General features: G+C 33.2%; 1 protein-coding gene across 2 annotated transcripts in view; it reads left to right on the top strand.

Moving 5' to 3' along the window:
• The window catches only part of PCCA (propionyl-CoA carboxylase subunit alpha), a 337,827-nt gene that overhangs the window by 158,420 nt on the left and 161,402 nt on the right, over window positions 1–18,005 (top strand). For both annotated transcript variants that reach the window (XM_015587373.2, XM_015587371.2), the window contains exons 13-16: window positions 7,650–7,793; window positions 9,162–9,236; window positions 13,395–13,463; window positions 14,994–15,069. In XM_015587373.2, the coding sequence (XP_015442859.1) occupies window positions 7,650–7,793; window positions 9,162–9,236; window positions 13,395–13,463; window positions 14,994–15,069 (364 nt within the window). The remainder of the gene's footprint in view (window positions 1–7,649; window positions 7,794–9,161; window positions 9,237–13,394; window positions 13,464–14,993; window positions 15,070–18,005) is intronic.

Below are 18,005 nucleotides of genomic sequence, written 5' to 3'. Positions count from 1 at the left end.
TTTGGATCTGTCATTTTTGCCTCCAGCGATGTTTCAAGTTTAATTTACTGTTGGACCTACTTGTTCATCTTTTTGGCATTTCAGGGTATCTGTAGAACTCTCCTCCAATACCGTATTTCAGATGAATCAATTTTTTCCTATCAGCCTTCTTTACTGTCCAACTTTCAGATCCACACATAGTAATTAGGAATACGAGGATGTGGATGATCTTAGCCTTGGTTTCTAATGACACATCTTTGCTCTTGGTGATCCTTCCTAATTCTTCCATTACAGCTCTACTGAATCCTAGCCTTCTTTTGATTTCTTGGTTGCAGTCTCCATTTGAATTGATGACTGAACCAAGGAAAGCAAAATCTTTAATGATTTCAATGTCTTCATTTAAAGTTGTGTATTTCCTCTGTAGTCATGATTTCTGTTTTCTTGATATTCAAATGCAGTTCTGCTTTAGCATTTTCTTCTTTTCATCAAAAATCATTTCAGATCATTGCTCCTTTCTGTCAGTAAGATGGTGTCATCTGCACATCTTGTTATTGATATTTCTTCCACCAATTTTCACTCCTTCTTCATCTGAGTGTAGCCCAGTTATTATTATTTTTTTTCCAGATGATAAGCTGAGCCATAAATTAATAACTGGTCAGTTTTCACTGGTACCTTTGAATATAGCCATTATTTTGAAGATGAGTGTATAGGGATGGTGTGGAACTGTTTCGTGTGTGTGTGTGTGTGTGTGTGTGTGTGTGTGTGTGTGTAAGTTGTAATTTCCAAATCTAGGTTATTTTTAGATTTTAGTTTTTTTTGGAAGTGCAGCCTTTATATAGTCTACAAAGTTTATGAGTTAGAAAACTCCCAAATAGAATGGAATATGATCTTAATTGCCCAAACATGGTCATGTAGCAATTCCATATCTATGAGAACAGAAAGCTAAATCATCCTACTTTTGTGAGACCTTAGTCAGTAGCTTATATTCATTGCTACAATGAAGGAGGAATCTACTTTTTCCCTGGAAGAAAAAGTGCAATAGAATTGTTGAGATTCTTTGGAGGCTAGATATTCTGACATCCCATTAGTGATAATTCTGCATAATATAGGACCTTTATATTTTAGAAGGATTTTAGAAACTCGTTTTTAGCAACTTGATTGCTAAACGTTAGGTAAGCCCTTTACTATTTACTTAAAAATTAAGAATTATTGCAACTCATATAACTAAACAAGTATATTCTAATTTCAGAGCATTTTTAGATTTAAAAAAATATTCGAGACTTTCCACACTAAAAGAGTTTGATCTCTTGTAGAGTTGGAGTGTCTGATTGAGAGCATAGTTGGTGGAAGTAGGAGAAATTATAGAGAAATGGGTATATAACTAATTTGTAAAATTCCATTCTTGACAGAAGGGACGCTTTATATCAGGGCAGGTGACCTTTTGATTATATTTAAAGTTTTAGAGGCCAGTTCTCAGACTGGCTAGAGTAAGCCAGAGTAAGCCAGAATTGGGGTGTTCTGGAGTATTTGATGTCATTTTCCTAGGAAACTGAGACTACAGTAGGGGATGTTGTACTTTACCTTAATATTTATTGAGTTTTATTCGAAAGTTGAAGGAAAGAAATTATGATACAATATGATTAGATAAACTTGTTAGTCACTTTCAGTTAGGTTTCTATATTAAAGCATTTTGTGAACTATTTTGGTGTGTTTGAGTTCTGAACTGTTACCTTATTTTTACTTTATCAAATTTGTTCTTGTAATAGTTTCCTAGGGCTGCCGTAACAGTGTGTCACAGACTGGGTGAATTACACAACAGATGTCTATTTTCTCTCAGTTCTGGAGGCTAGAAGTCTAAAATTAAGGTATTATCTGGGTTGGTTTCTACTGGAGGCCTCTGTCTTTGTAGATGAATGTCTTCCTCTGTTTTCACATGGTCTTCTGTGTTGTTGTCTGTGTCTTGATATCTTCTAAGGACATCAGTCATGTTGGATCAGGGCCTATCCTAATGATCTCATTTTCATTTAATTGTCTCTTTAAAGTCTCTAAGTCATATTCTGAGATAGTAAGTGTTAGAACTTCAACATATGAATTTGGAGGATGGGGAGGACACAATTCAGCCCATAATAGTTCCCTTATCCTTTCTTCATCCGATTATTTGTTTGGGGGTCAACAGGGAAACTCTATAATAGACTGGTTCAGTTTTCACTGCCACTTTTGAATATAGCCATTATTTTCAAGGTGAGTTTATAGGAGTGGTGTTTTGAGGCCTATTTCCCAACCTGCTTTTTATCTTTGAGTTCTCTGGATCAAAATCTAATAACTTTAGATCTTTATTTTGAAATCCTGTATTCTCAGGAGGTAAAGCTTCAGAATTTTAATAGGTATATGTTAGATTCTGTTCTGGACAAAGAATCTCTCTGAAGCAAAAGAGCAGAACCAAAAATAAAAGCATCAGTTATCCTTTTAGGTGGAAATAACAACAAACTAAAAAGATGGAAACTTATTATGCCAAATATCATATGAAACCCAATTTTATATAACAGGACAGTTTCCTCATATTTCAACAGGCAATCACATCTATACTGCTTTGCTAAGTTGAATTACGTTCTGCTTTATAAAAGATAGCTTTTACAAACCAGGTCTTTGTAATATCTGTCAGTTTAGAGTTGATGTATTTAATAAAGATGTTATTTTAAAATTACATTAACTGCAAATAACATTATTTAAATATTAGAACTTCAGAATTTCAGTGCCACACAGATGTTAGTTACGGTGTATACATTGTGTCTCCCACTTTTGGGGACAGTTTCTGCTTTGAATAAGCAATTGAGCCACCACTCACCAGCTGACAAACAATTACAACCAAATATCCTCCGTTCAAAGAACTTTGAATACTTTTCATTACCCTTCTTCTCTATAATAGCCAACTTAATACATATTTCATCGATATGACTTCATACTTTTTGTGACTTTTTCCTCTTAAACTTTACTCAAAGTTTCTTTTTCATTTGAAGTGTGTAATTAAAATTTGTCTGAATCTTCCTTTGAGGAATACTTGCCTCAGTTACCTATACTTAAAGTTTTAGAAATTATTAGGTAAATAACACAATAAAATATTTAAAAATTTAAGTCAAAGAAAATATATTGAACAAATCATCTGCTGTTGATTATTTTTATTTAACATTGGGAAGATTCTGCTCGAAGAGAAAATAATGTCGATTAAGTCAGTTATGTTTATTTTAATGTTATGAAAACAAACTAATGACATTGCTTTAATTTTATTAACTTATTTTGAAATTATTTCTAATGTATAGGATTGTACATCTGAGAAAAATTGCTAAATTGTAAAATATTACCAATACTTTTTAAATATGCTTTACTAACTTTTACATTTGTTTTGCCCTTTTATTTATATCTGTATCTATACATTTACATCTGTCTTTTTTACCTGAAGCATTTTAAACAATTGGTGCCCCTTTTCTCTAAATATGTCTGTATTTTCTAAAATCAAGAAATTAGGAAGGATATATAAATCCTAAAATGCAAAATTTCTTTTGCATTACCACAGTACCATTATTAAAATTAGGATATCAAAATTGTTTATTGGGGATAACATTGGTTAATAAAATTATATAATTTTCAGGTGTCCATTATCATTTGACATCTGTAAATTCTATTGTGTGTTTACCACCCAAAGTCCAGTTTCCTTCAGCTACCATATGTTTGATTCCCTTTACCCACTTCACCCTCCCCCTATACCCTATATTTGACCCTCTTTACCCCGTTTACCTCCTACCTCCTTCCCCAACCCACGAGTAACTACTAGTCTATAGTCCTCTGATAACCACTAGCCTGTAGTCCATGTCCATGAGACTCTGTTTGTCCTGCTCATTTGTTGCTTTTAGGTTTACATCCCACATATAAGTGATATCATGTGATTTTCAACTTTTTCTGTCTGGTTTATTTCGCTTAGCATGATTATCTCAACGTCCATCCATGTTGTTGCAAATACAGGCCATTTAATTTAAAGAATGCCCCTCTTTTGCATTTATCTGTTTTCTTACGATTATATTCAGGTTTGACATTTTTGGCAGGAATACTGCAGAAATGATATTGTCCTTCTGTGAGCATTGCATAGGAGGCACATGATGCCTGTTTATATCCTGTTACTGGTGATGTTGGCTTGGTTAAGGTGGTGTCTCACATTTCTCCACCATAAAGTTACTATTTTTCCCATTGTCATTAATAAGTATCTTATAGGGAGATACATTGAGACTCTGGAAATATCTCATTAAACTTTTACTCACTAGTTTTAGATACTTCCTAGTTTGTATTTGATGAGGAAACTTCCTAGTTGGTATTTGATGAGGAATAGGCTAAGAATTTATGATTATAATTTTTAGAATTATGAAGGTAAATGACAACACAGTGCCAGAAAGATTGTTCATTACTTTTGAAATTTGATACATTAAGAACTCAGAGGTGAAGTAAAACCTAATTTACCTCACCAGTGAATTTGATAATCTCATTTATTTTTTGGAAAATATATTTGAAGCAACATATTAGTAAGAGGGAGTGGCAGAAATGCGGACAAAAACAATGATAATAGTGACAACTCGATGGTAATCAAAAAATAAAACTAAATTAATATAGCAAAGAGAACTATAAAAAGCTAGCTGATTGTGACCATCCAACATAGGCATATAGAACTATACATACTCATTCTAGTCTTTGTGTGTGATTATGTCTCATAATATGGCATTTGATGATTATAGGTGTTTGTACCATTTTGAACAAAAGATTCATGGTGAGGTAGGGAAATTGCCTGTATAAATTGATTTATCAGATATCAACAGACCCTACAGAGTGTCATTACCTTGATGAATATATCCCAATCAGTAATTTGAAGATTCAGAAATTCTAACTTGGTAAGGCTTACTCTCTTTTAACCTGCCTCCTTTTCTTTTTTTCTTGTCCTGTCCCATCCTGTCCTGTCCTGTCCCGTCCTGTCCCGTCTTGTCCCGTCCCATTCTGTCTGGTCCTGTCCCTGGTCCCATCCTGTCCCGTCCCGTCCCGTCCTGTCCTTTCTTATTTCTTCTCTTCTCTCCCCTCCCCTCACTTCCAGTCTTTTCTTCTCCTCCCTCCCAACCTCCCTCCCGTCTTTCTGCTAGGCCTTACTTTTGCTGACTAAATCACAAGATTTATATACTAGAACATCGCTATATTCATCCCCATTTTAAAACTTGTGTTGAATTATATTTTGGTCTGGGAGCCATTTTGTCTCTTTGAATATCTCTGTTCTGATGTCTTAAAGTATTGAGTTTAACTTGCAGAGGGAGACCATTTCTAAGTTCAGGGATGGGGGATATACATTGTTGATTTAAACAATGTTACACTTACAAGATTCCTGATAATAATAATACAGGATCTAAAGGAGTTATTTCACATATCCTGTTGAATAACTTTGGAATTCTATTAAAGTGTATTTAGAAAGATTTCTTTCAAAACTGTTTAAAACTATAAGTTTTACTTTTAAAAAGATGTTTCTCTTACCAGGAGAAATTCAGGTGCGTTAGACTGTTTTGTAGATTTTAGCAATACTTGAGCCTAAGTATATATTGGGAAAAAAATCTGTAAGTAATGATTTTGTCTTGAGCAGTCAGTTCTTTTAATTATCTGCTTAAAATTACTTTATTTTGAAATACTTGGAGCTCACTAATTTAGATTGTAAAATGTTATGTTTCTGTTACATAACTCTATGTTGGGTTAAAGTGGGTTCATTTTAGATTCCATTCATGGGTCTAATGTACTTTTTGTTTTATATAGTTATAGAGTGGTCTTCTAAGGTAGCACAGAGCCTTATAATGAATTTGGTTCTTTAAACTTCCATAATGTTTTATAAAAGACAACAGCACATAATTATATAGCTGATTAAATTTAACATATGCTTTCATATGCATTTTTCCATGAAGAAGAACAGGAAAGTCAAATCATCTTAGGGGTGACTTAAATTCCAACGCTACCTCTACCACTTACTTATAGGTGTGACTCTGGATTTGCTGCTTATTCATTCATTCAATATATATATTTATTTGCCTAGGATGTATTATGTACTTTTCTGGGTGCTAGACATATAAAGATGAAATGAAATAATTCACTTAGCTTTTAAAATTGTTTTCTCACCTAACAGAGATGTGTGAATAGTATTAATACAAAGCCCTTGGCACCTAGTAGGTTCATCTCTTGAATAGAGTGTTAAGATGCTTTCTCACATGAAATTTGTTTCTAGCAATAATAGAGGGCTTTACAATCATTCCTTTCTTATATTTATCACATAGAATCTTGTTTCTCACAAAACCACAATTTGCTTTCAAAAATATATATTTTAAACTAATAAGATCGTTATTTAGTGTCACATTTATTTTACAAAGGGTTGATGCTTATTTTAGTGATGATTTGTCATTAAAATTATGTCAAAATGTCTTAAAATGTTGTTGAAACTGTAAACAAACTCATAACACACACAGAGCTAATTATGGATGCCATCTGTTTATTTTTACAAAGCTTTTTTTAAAGACCCAGGCATTGTCTGCTTATGATAAGCTTCAAGATTATTATAATGACTAAGTCCTGTCCTTCAATTAGTGTAGTTGAAGATAGGAAGACAATTCGTTTGTTCACTGACCTTTTCTTGCGTCAGAGTGTATGAAATATGACATGTCATGATAAACTATTGTAAAGTGCATGTAGAACATGCTTAATTTTTATGAGAAAAGAAATTGGTATCGAAGCAGTGGATGTGGCCAAAGTTTTATTTCAAATTTTCAAACTTATTCAAGTCTTTAGGTGAAAGATTATCTGCTCTTTACCCGTAAGTGGCTTTATTTTAGCTCACTTAAGGTTAGGAACTTGTGAGCCGTTGATCAAATTTACAATGATGTATATTCTTGTTAGTATCCCTATATGTCAGTGCATGTTTTTGTACATGTATATCCCATGTGTTAGTATGGAAGGCCAGGGATCCCCATGACAGCATCATCCAAAGTAGTTATCAGCAATTTGCTGAGAGAGCAGAGTGATTTCACTGGCTCAGTTTTGCTATTGTGCATGCTAAGCACTCCCCACGTAAGTCTGGAGGGAAAACAACCTGCAGGATCCATCTGCTCCTTTCTGCTACACTGCATTGATGTAAGAGTACGCTAATCTGGTTGCTTGTCAGGACAGGTTAGTGAAAGCATGCAAGCGAGTGAGACTTAGGCTAGCCTAGTGTTTTGGAAAATCATGAGCTGCCTCCATAGATGCCATGCTAAGTGTAGCAGAATAGGTTGATTATCAGCCATGTTGAGGACTGCAGTTAAATATGTAATTTTGGGTTACAAATTAGTTTCAAAATTTGAAGTGTTAAACATTGCCAGACCATATCTAATTAAAAACTGATAAAAGTAATACAGATGATTTGCAAATACTTTTTAGGTTTTAGTTTTTCTTACACTTTGTGCTATATTGTGTTTGTTCTTTAATTGTATTCTTAGTTTTTTAGTCAAGTATGATTAAATGTTAAATGTAATTAACCTTATTTTACCCAGAAATTGTCGAAATTATTCTTGCTTATTTCTGTTTATTTACTTTTTCCTCTACCCATTGACTGGCACATCTTGGCCTTGCAGGTTGAGCATCCTGTCACAGAATGCATTACTGGCCTGGACTTAGTCCAAGAAATGATCTGTGTTGCCAAGGGTTACCCTCTCAGGCACAAACAAGCTGATATTCCCATCAACGGCTGGGCAGTTGAATGTCGGGTTTATGCTGAGGTAAAATGAGTGATGTTGGGAGGAAGGATAGTGGTTGTATCTCAAGTCATAGGACCCTAAGTATAGCTAAACAAAAAGGCGAAGTTAGGGTTTTTAACCTGTGTCAAGTATTTGATTATGTAATCCAGAACTGAACCAGATAAAAAGGTTAGATAATTTTGACATAGTCCAAAATAGTTGTAAAGGATTGAGTTTAATTAATTTTCACGTGTCTTTCCTGGAGAAATAGCTACCCGTCAGTTTAAGGGATAAGAAAACATTAAATATTCTTGTGCGTCAGTGGGACATGGTTTTTATTTTGTTTGCCTTTTGTTTGCTTGTTTCAAACCACATTTGAAATAAACATTTATTTCTGTATGTATTTTTTTTAAGAGCCTACTCTTGTTACATGCTAGTTTTAATTCAATATTTACTTAAATTTTTTCCAAAAACTTTTTTTCTAAAAGTTTGCCCCTTATGATTACATAAAAGTAACAACTGAAATTTAAATTGCAAAGCTTTTGATAAAACTTTTCATTCATAATTTTAATTATGAATTTTACTCATAAATTCTCAGTTCAATACTTTTACATTATTTTATAACTATATAAATCAGATGATAGAACTGTCAACTCTGAAAATGCTTTTTTGAAATGATTAAAACTAGAATACAAGAAAATATTTATCCTATCTTTTACTTTCAGATATCGAAGCCTGTTTGTTGAAATAAAAAATAAATTAGCAGTATCTGTGTTTAAGAATATCAGAAGTCGTTTTGAAGTATTTTTTTTAAGGATCTTGGGAAATGTTTTGGCTTTGTTATTGTTCTTTTTATTATCTTTTAAGTGGTATTCTTTTCTTCCTTATTGTTATGACACTGAACTTATGTACTATTTATTCTGATGATCTAAGATTTTTACAATTAGAGCACATATTTAGCAGCATGTGCAAAGTTTCTTTTCAGGTCTTTATTTGAAGAACAAAATTCTCAAATTTTACCATATGTGAGCTGTTTTGAGAGTAAGAAAAACACATATCTTTAGTGTACTACATTTGTTGTTCTGAACTTGACTATGTTTTGATATAGTGTCTAGGTTATTTTATTTTTGCCCAAGGCATTCTAAGATTTATAAGAAGTTGGAATTTTACCAGTTTCAATAAAATATGATGAATGTCAGACTAAATTCTGCTTACACTTCAGTTTGATTTTTAAATACACTTCTAAGTTATCTAGAGTGAGTATAAGACAATGATATTCTGAAATCTGTGACTTGGTAAATACAGTGTATTGAAAATAGGCCTGAAAATGCTTCTTTATTGTATAAATATTTAACCTTACTTGTGCTGATTTATATTTCAAAGACTGTTTCCTCTCCTTTGAACTTTCAGGACCCCTACAAGTCTTTTGGTTTGCCATCTACTGGGAGATTGTCTCAGTACCAAGAACCAGTACATCTACCTGGTGTAAGTCATTAAGCTATAATATCAAGTAAATGTTAAAAATCTTGATTTACGTTATACTTGTATGTTAAAGTATGTCAACACCAAATGGTGTAAATTGAAGGACAAGTGAAATTCATGGGAAATCTCAGGTTTTTTTTTTTTGTTTTTTTTTTGTTTTTTTTTAACACTTTGTACTTTATGATGTGCAGGAAAATCAGAATTCACTTGACAGGGGAAGTCGGGGACATTCAACTTCTAAATAAATGATAGTTTACAATGTTCCTAATTCTTTGGAAAAATTGTAAATAAAAAGAGCATGGAAAATGGGAAATGACTTTTCTGTTATAATTTATCCTTTTCAATAAATCTAATCCAGCTTCCCAATATAGTCAGATGTCAAGAAATTCAAGCACAAAATTAGCTTGTTAATTGAAATGGATTAAGGAAAACAAACTACCTCATTCTGTTAAGTGTCACAGACTTTAAGAAGTACATATTATTTATACCAGTTAGAGTGATCACTGTCTATTCCATAGTTCTTCTATATTTAATAGTTGTTCTGTAGATAGTTTTTGTTGCATAAAAAGAACAAGGACATACCCTTTCTTTTAATCAAGGTAATAAGTGCATATATATATGACATGATGTTAGCGGTGGATGACAAGGCTGTACCATCTGTGAATATGATTATTCAGTTTGATTACCGGCATGAAGATGGTGAAAGATTACAGGAAGAATTCTAAATTTGAAGATGTTATTGGATATATGATTTATTTCACTTTTTAAATTGTTTTTGCCCATGTGCTTTCTAAAGGGACTTGACCCTTTCTAGGCTAGGAGACTCCATGCTGTGTTCAAAGCCTGAAGGCAGGAAAAAAATTGTAAAGATTTAACAGGCATTATGTGACGTTAAATAGCAGATGAGAAAACAAGTATCATAGGGACACATCTAAACATTTTTTTAATCAAACAAAAAAGTATTAAATAAGAATTCATAATGATTACTCTAGTTGTTAGAAGTTTTCACCATGTTGTAATAGCTAACAGGATGTCAAACATTTTGCCCTCGCAAGTTTTTGCAATTTGCAATTTTCAAATGTGAGACCTGTTGAAAGTACAAGTGATAATGGACAAACTATACCCCCTACAGTCTTTGTCCCTCCAAATCTTTCTTCAATTAATGCTGCAGCAGGAGTTTTATGTAATAACATTTGCAGTTGTGAGCCATCCATAGAAAGAAAAAACAATTAAAATGCCTTAAATGTTCTGCTTACTGCTGTTATTTGCTTGTGTGAATGTTGCATGTCAGCTAAATGGACCAAGGAATAGATAAAGTGATTGGGTGCGGGAGAGTGCACACTAAGCTTTGTCTATCATTATTGCTGGGAGCAATCAAATTGATGTCAGCAGGACAGTAGATGCGTTGACAGCTGTAATTATGTATCTCCATGGTGATCACTTTTGGCCTGTCATGGAGGCCCACGAGTCCCCTCCCTTGGAAGCATTTAATCAGATTGGGCTGTCACTTGTCAGGTAGACATGGCGGGCTGGGAGTTGTGGTGAGGGAAGAGAGGTGAATGGAGAATGAAGGGGGGAGACGACTGATAGTGTCACAGGGTCCACTGTTGGTACAGAAAAAAAGACATTTAAATTATGCCAGAGGTTTCAAGCAGTGGTTTGAGACTCTCATACACAGGTGCCGGTGCTGGTGGTGGTGGTGCTTTTTTCTTGTTGCCTTCTTAAACTAGATCAGTTTTAATTCAGGAAACCCTTTACGGCTCTATCCATGTTGGTCACACTTCAGAGTTAAACTGTACTTTTCATGTTCTTGTTTAAGCCTAAAATTTATATGGCAAAGATAAAGGTTTTCTTTTTATCTTTGTTCACCATATTTGTAAATTTGTTATTTTCAGACCACAATTTTATTCTTCTCAATTCCACTTGACTTTATTCTTAAGGCTTTTAGTGTAAAAAGCTAAACATGTCTTTTTGTATAGCCTTTGTTTCACATGAAGGAATGGAGACTTGACTTAATTTTTAATTCATTGCTAGAAATTTTAAAAAGCTGATTATTTGGCAAAAGATGCATAAACAGTAAATTGTAAGTGGGAGTTTTCATACTTCGTTACACTTTTAAATCAGAAATGTTAATTTGCTTATATAAAGATATGTGTTGATTATGTCTTGATTTTATTCTACATATTTTTTAATTGAAATGATATATCCTCTGTGATCATAATTTTAATAAATAATAAAGACACAGTTATATCTAAGAGCCCTACATAACAACTCTTAGGATGGTTTTATTCAAGGTAATTAAAATTTTAAGGTATGAACTATAGGAGTAAGTAATAAATATTCTTTATTGTCTGTTATTTTGCCAGTGGTTTAAACATCAAAGTTCCACATTAGCTTTGTAACAGTTTAGGTAGTGAATAGTAGGATATGTTTAAAGTCAAAAATTTTAGAATTTGTACCAATCTCTTTTTTAAACACTGCTATAGCAAGCATGCTATGGTTTTAAATAATATATGGTGGTAAAATTAGCTCATTAACTTTTTTGCCACTAAAATTAAGAAAATGAAAGTTCAGAGATGTCTTTTCTGTTTTGTAACTTGATTGCCAATTGCCATTTTGGGGCTATTTAAATATGGGGAGAAGAGAGATTATTTTTGCTTCCACAGTTGCCTCATTAATTCTTTTCTAGTTTTTATTAGCACTGTGAATGTTGTAGAACTTCAGTTTATGTACTGATGTCTTCAGAAAATAGAAAGCCAACTATATTTTTTAAGTGTGCCAAATGGCTTTCATTTAAAATTAAGATTTTTGTTTATATGAATATGAATGCAGACACAACTAACTATATTTTTGTTTGCGTTTGCAAATACAGAAATAAATGTACTCTGGGTTATAATGTTATCTTCTAAAATCTTACAGAGAATAATAATAATGTGACTTTTTTAAGAGAATGAAACTATGCTTTATCTTTTGATGTCACTGTATAATAAAGCCATCATCATACCCTCATGTGGATATTCTAGACAAGAGGTTCTACATGTGGTCCCTTGATAATTGCCTAAATTAAAATATTAAAGGCCTAACAGCCGCTGAGTTGACCTTTTTCTGCCTTGCTGCAGACAGATGAGCTGCTGTTTATTAGGAAGGCTTCTTCCCACAGGTGAAGAGCTACGTGAGCTTCCGCTCTTCTCTTCCCACCCCTTTACAATGTTGGGCATCAAAGTCCTGCTGTTCTAGCAGCTTCGATTGAATTCTTCCATCCTCAAGACCCCTAGGACATGCTTGACAGTCTTAAGTATTTTGATTAGCTTTTAAATACTTCAGATTCCAAAACTTAGGCACAATAATTTAATAAATATTGCATCCTCGGCAATTGCTCATTTTAAAAGTTTTACATGGCTAACCTCTGTGCCTTATTGCTGGTATCAAACTGGGAGATGAAAACAAGAATCAGCAATGTACTAACTAACTTGTTGGCTGGTTAACAGCAATCAGGCTCTTCAAAAGAATATTTTGAACTTGTGCTATTTTTTTTCCCCATGAAAATCGCAAAATCAGAACTCTAATTGGGGCTGTGTCCTTACAAAGCAAAGCCATGAGAAAAGCTGTGTAAACATTAAAGTCTCAGGGGACTAACAGTAACAGAAAAAAAGTGTTTTACAGTTGAGAGGGTGAAGCAAAAAAGGAAAGTGTTACAGACATGAAAGCCACAAGACCAGTGTTCCTATGGAGTTGATGAGCAGAGCTCCCGAGTCCTGCCGCATTGGCTTGACGGGGTCCTCGTTGCAACTCTCAGAAGGGTACAGTGGGGAGTGTGATTAGAAGGGGCATCATTCATGCTATGCTTCAGTTGGAGGCACCATCAAATAGCTACAAACGCATCCCGGGATAGTGATGTATAAAGGCTGCCCCCCGGGCCCCCCCACCCCCGTTTCTTAGTTCCTTCATTTAGTGAGATAACAAAAAATATGTTGTGCTGCATATTAACAGATCAAGATAATTGGGTCTCTATAATTTTTTAGATTGTTTTTAGATTTTCCGGAAGCTGAAATGTTATTCGAGATTGAAATTATCCATCTGTTTGCTCCATGGAAATTAAATTTGTTGTTAGAAAAATATCTGTACAATATGAAGTTAATTTCATTTTTTTCTTTCTTCTAGGTCCGGGTTGATAGTGGCATCCAACCAGGAAGTGATATTAGCATTTATTATGATCCAATGATTTCAAAAGTTAGTTCCATTTCTTAATGATCTTTCAGTTTTCTTCTGAAAAGGCAATGGATGTATTTAATTAAAAAGTCTGAAATTGGTCCTTTATATGAATCATGTGATATAATTGAATAAGTGCTTATGTACTGATGGAAAAGGGAAAGCAGAACCGATTTTCTTTCGAGAGAAATTTCAACATGTTAGTTCGATACTCTCCCTCCTCTCCAATCCAATCAGACTGCACCTGCGACTCCCACCCCCTAACAGCCTTATCTAACCAATGGCACCAAGGCAGCGCCTTGCAGTGAGAAGGAATTAAGGTTTTTTTGGGTCATTCCTGAAAATTGCCTTTGATAAAAGTAATGAATGGCAGGCTGTGTATGTTTTTACCTTTTCAAATTTTAGAAATCACTAAGTACTCATGTGGAATTGACATAGCTAAAATTATATGAGTAGAAGATATCTTTCTGCTCACTTTTTTTTGAAATTGGATTTTCTGCAATGAATGAACAACTCTCCTTAGACCTTTAAATCTTTTCAAATCTTTAGATTCTAAGATCTTATAAAATGTAAAATTCTGACTGCAGGAGTTAAAACTATGGGTTTTCTTTAGAAAAATCCTATTTTTCCTGAAGTTTTAGACCTGCATTGAAGAATTATTTTTTTTTAACCAAAAACCCTGTTTCTCAAGATGGGTTTACCCTAATTGTACCTTGTTATGTAGTTGCAGTATAAACAAATCATTTTTAATTTTTCTTTTCTTCACTTGTTTTCATACTCATATTGTTAAAATGAACTTCAGGTATTTTGTTTGTTAGGGAAACACTATTTAATTTGAAAATAAAAATACAAAAAATTGTAGATCGATTTTAATAGACATGATTTCATTTTTAGATAAATACATTTCTGTACAGAAAAATGGCATGCAAATTAATTTTCAAACTAGCTTGATATTGAAGAGCTAATAAAATGTACTAAAATAATTGCAAACTACAAACTGACTAAAGTAATAACCAGAAAATGCTTTCATGAATAATTAGGGTCTTATTTTACTGATAATTTGTATAAGATACATATAAATAGGCACAAAAGTCATAGAACAGTAAGACCTTTCTGTTTTCTAGGACAAGAACCCTTTTATTCTGTGCTATGTTATTTGTAAACCTTAGCTCTTCAGGGTGTCAAACATGGAAACTATGGAAAAATAGGGAACGAGAAAACAAATCTTGCCTAATCTTCCACCAGCCCAGATGCTCACATTTTGATATCTTCCCTTTTAAATGTTTTTATGCTTGTTTTTGTTACATTTTTAAAAATCTTGAATAAGTCTTTACTGTGAAATGTAGGAGAAAAGTCTGATTCTAATATTCTAATAATTTACTTAGAAAAATCTTAAGTTACATGCTTTTTATTAACAACTGAACCACTGTGAAACTTGAAAAGATATTTTGGGAAATCTGTTTTGAAATATTTTAATTTTCACTAGGATGAATTGTTTTGTGCATAGATTGATATATGTATCTATAGAAATCTTTTTTTGTTTGCGTTTAGCTAATCACGTATGGTTCTGATAGAACTGAAGCACTGAAGAGAATGGAAGATGCACTTGATAATTATGTTATTCGAGGTAAAAACAGACATTTGCAGTCCTGTTTCCATACATGGTGTCCAGTTCTAGAAAACAGCTCGAAGACTTACTGTTTAGCAAATTTGATATGTTTGCTTACTATGTGTTTAAATGAAATAAGAATAGCTTGGGTTAATTAAACTGACATACCAATTAAAAATATGTATTTTATTTGCTTTAGTCATTCTATACTTTACATATATATCTTATTTAATTAAACTTATGTTTTATGATCTTTCCTAGGTGAGCATTTAGTATTTTATAGGTAGATATTATATGTAAAATGGTTCTTTATTCTGAAGACTTCAGAACCATTGGTCAGTGCAGTTTGACAGCAAATTTACTATGTTATTGTGTTTGGATTTTTGAAGTATGATACTTGAAAATATATGGAGATATAAAATACAGTGGCCTACACTTGACAAACTTGGGTGTAGAGGGAATAGCTCTTTGCTTCTATGAATTAGAGAGCAAATTATAGAATATTTTCTAGCAAATACAATTTTGTTACCTCATGTACGTACAAGATATTTCTAATACCTAACAATGTGTGATTCTACAAGTCTTTAAGGTATGTAGTGATAACTGAATTAGGAGCAGCCATTACATTTATATAATTACTACAAAGTTATATTCCCCTTAAGGAATAAATTGTATTCTAAATGTTATTAACAACTTTCCATTAGTAATGAAAAGATCATTTTATTTTAACCCAAATTAATTATCATCAATTTCAGAAGAACAGACTTTAGTATCAAATTTAAACTGTAAAATATAAGTTCATTTGAATTATGAATAAATAGCATGGGAAAGATCATATATAAACAGTATTGAAACCCCATTTTAGGTCGTTCCCAGTTCTGTGTGCTGGATTATATGCTTTCATTGTACCCTGTTCTACTGCTTCTCAAAAGCATTTACCATAACTGTAATTAAAGAATTAGTTGTGTAATTAGTTGCTAAATGTTGGATTATCCCATAAGAATCTTAGGTATATCAGGTCAATGATGGTGTTTATCTTGTTTACTTGTGTATTACAAGTGCTTAGCAGTGCCTAACACATGGTAGGTGATTAATATTTGTTGAATGAATTAATGATTGATAACCATTCCTATTTCAAGGAGTTTCTAGTAAACTTGGAATGGAAAATACATAAAGATAATCATTATAAATTGGTAGGTGCCTTAATAGTGGAGTGAAAAAGTATAGCGAGAATTCAAATGCGGTGAGGTTATCTTTCTTTTCTTGCCTCTCTCTTTTTGGTCCTTTGAAAGTGTTATGAGTACTGATTTAGGACTCAAGCCTGACTCTGTTGAGAGTACCTCATTTTAGCTTCCTTTAAACAATGCCCCAGAGTGGCAGCATTTTTTAAAAGACTGGTAACTTACTTTGTAGGTGAAATAAGAGATGGGCACACTCAGTCATTTTTGGAGTGTGACTTGCTATTACCTTTTGGGAAAACAATCTGGCATTAGATGTTAAAATAAAAGTACATACCCTTTGACCTAGCTGTTCAGTTTTCAGGAATCTACGCTGTAGAGATAAAGACTGAATTGTGAGATGATGTTTAAAAGGACATTTACAACAGCGTGTGGTTTGTAGTAGCCAAAATCCTGACCAACCACAGTGTCTACCAAATTGATGAATGATTGAGTAAATTACTGTGCACCTTCACTATAAAATACTATGCAGTTTTCACTTGAAGGCATGTCCATATGTGTTGTTAAATTAGAAAAGCAATTTGAAGAATAATGTGTAGTACAGTCTCATTAGTGTAAACCACCTTCCCTTCCTAAAATGTTTTTAGTTGTGTTTGGAAGAGCACAAAGATGTTGTATACACATCAGATTGAAACAAATGTGTGTGTGTACGTATGTGTATATGAATATGTTTTACCTCAAAAGATTTATCAGAGAGGGTTTTTTATTGATAAATTGCCTCCAGACATTTTATTGTCGGCATATTGAAACTTAGAGAAAAGTTGAATGACTAGTACATTGCACACCTGTACACTCTTCACCTAGATTAACTGTTAAACTTTTCTACATTAGCTTTTTTTCTCCATCTCTCTCTTTCTCACTTTCTTTGCCTTTTCCTTCTTCCTCCTCAATCTTCTTCCTCCTCTTTCTCTCTCCCTTTGCTCCTCTGTTTTTTCCCTGAACTGTTTTAAAGAAAGTTGCAGATATCATGACACATCACACCTAAATACTTCAGCGTGAATCTGAAGGGTAAGATAACGTTCCTACAAAACCACGATACCATGATCACACCAAAGAAAATGAACAGATGTCTCATAATATCATTCAAGGTACTTTCCATATTCAAGTTTCCCCAGTTATGCCTCAAAGTGTCTTTTTAAATCTTTTTTGATCCTACCCATGGTCCATGGAGTTTACATGTTGTTTTGGTTATGTCTCTTGATTATCTTGCCATCTTTGTATTTCGTATCATTAACATTTTAGAAGAGTCCAGGGTAATTTTCTTATAGAATGTCTCTTATTCTAGATTGGAGTTTTAATATTGATTTGGTCAAGGCACTTGGGAAGTGAGCTAGAAATATAGGGTTAAAGTTGGAAAGCGGTTTATTTTGAATTGGTGATTTTGAATGTGATGCATTTAATAGATGATTTTGGGTGTGAGTATTGGACTAGGTAACTAAAGTAGAAGATGTGATTATTTGAAATGAGATCCTAAGAATTCAGTGGTAAGGATGTTGCATGGGTCATCCACACAGGGCACTTGAGTTAGGGTCAGTAGGAAGGTCATGAGTCAGGTAACAAATTCTGTAGTGAATATTGGGTTGCAGTAAGGATGTTGATAGGTGATAGTGAATTGGAGGTGATTTTGTGACCAGATAAATTAAATCTTAAGAAAACAAGTTTCTTCAAGGAGATAACATTCTGAAAATGGCAGTAGATCACAACGAGTTATGTGAG

The sequence above is a fragment of the Pteropus alecto genome, unplaced genomic scaffold (assembly GCF_000325575.1).
Source record: "Pteropus alecto unplaced genomic scaffold, ASM32557v1 scaffold13, whole genome shotgun sequence".
Classification (NCBI taxonomy): Eukaryota; Metazoa; Chordata; class Mammalia; order Chiroptera; family Pteropodidae; genus Pteropus; species Pteropus alecto.
Note: the sequence above shows the minus strand (reverse complement) of the source record. Positions and strands in the feature narration are given on the sequence as shown.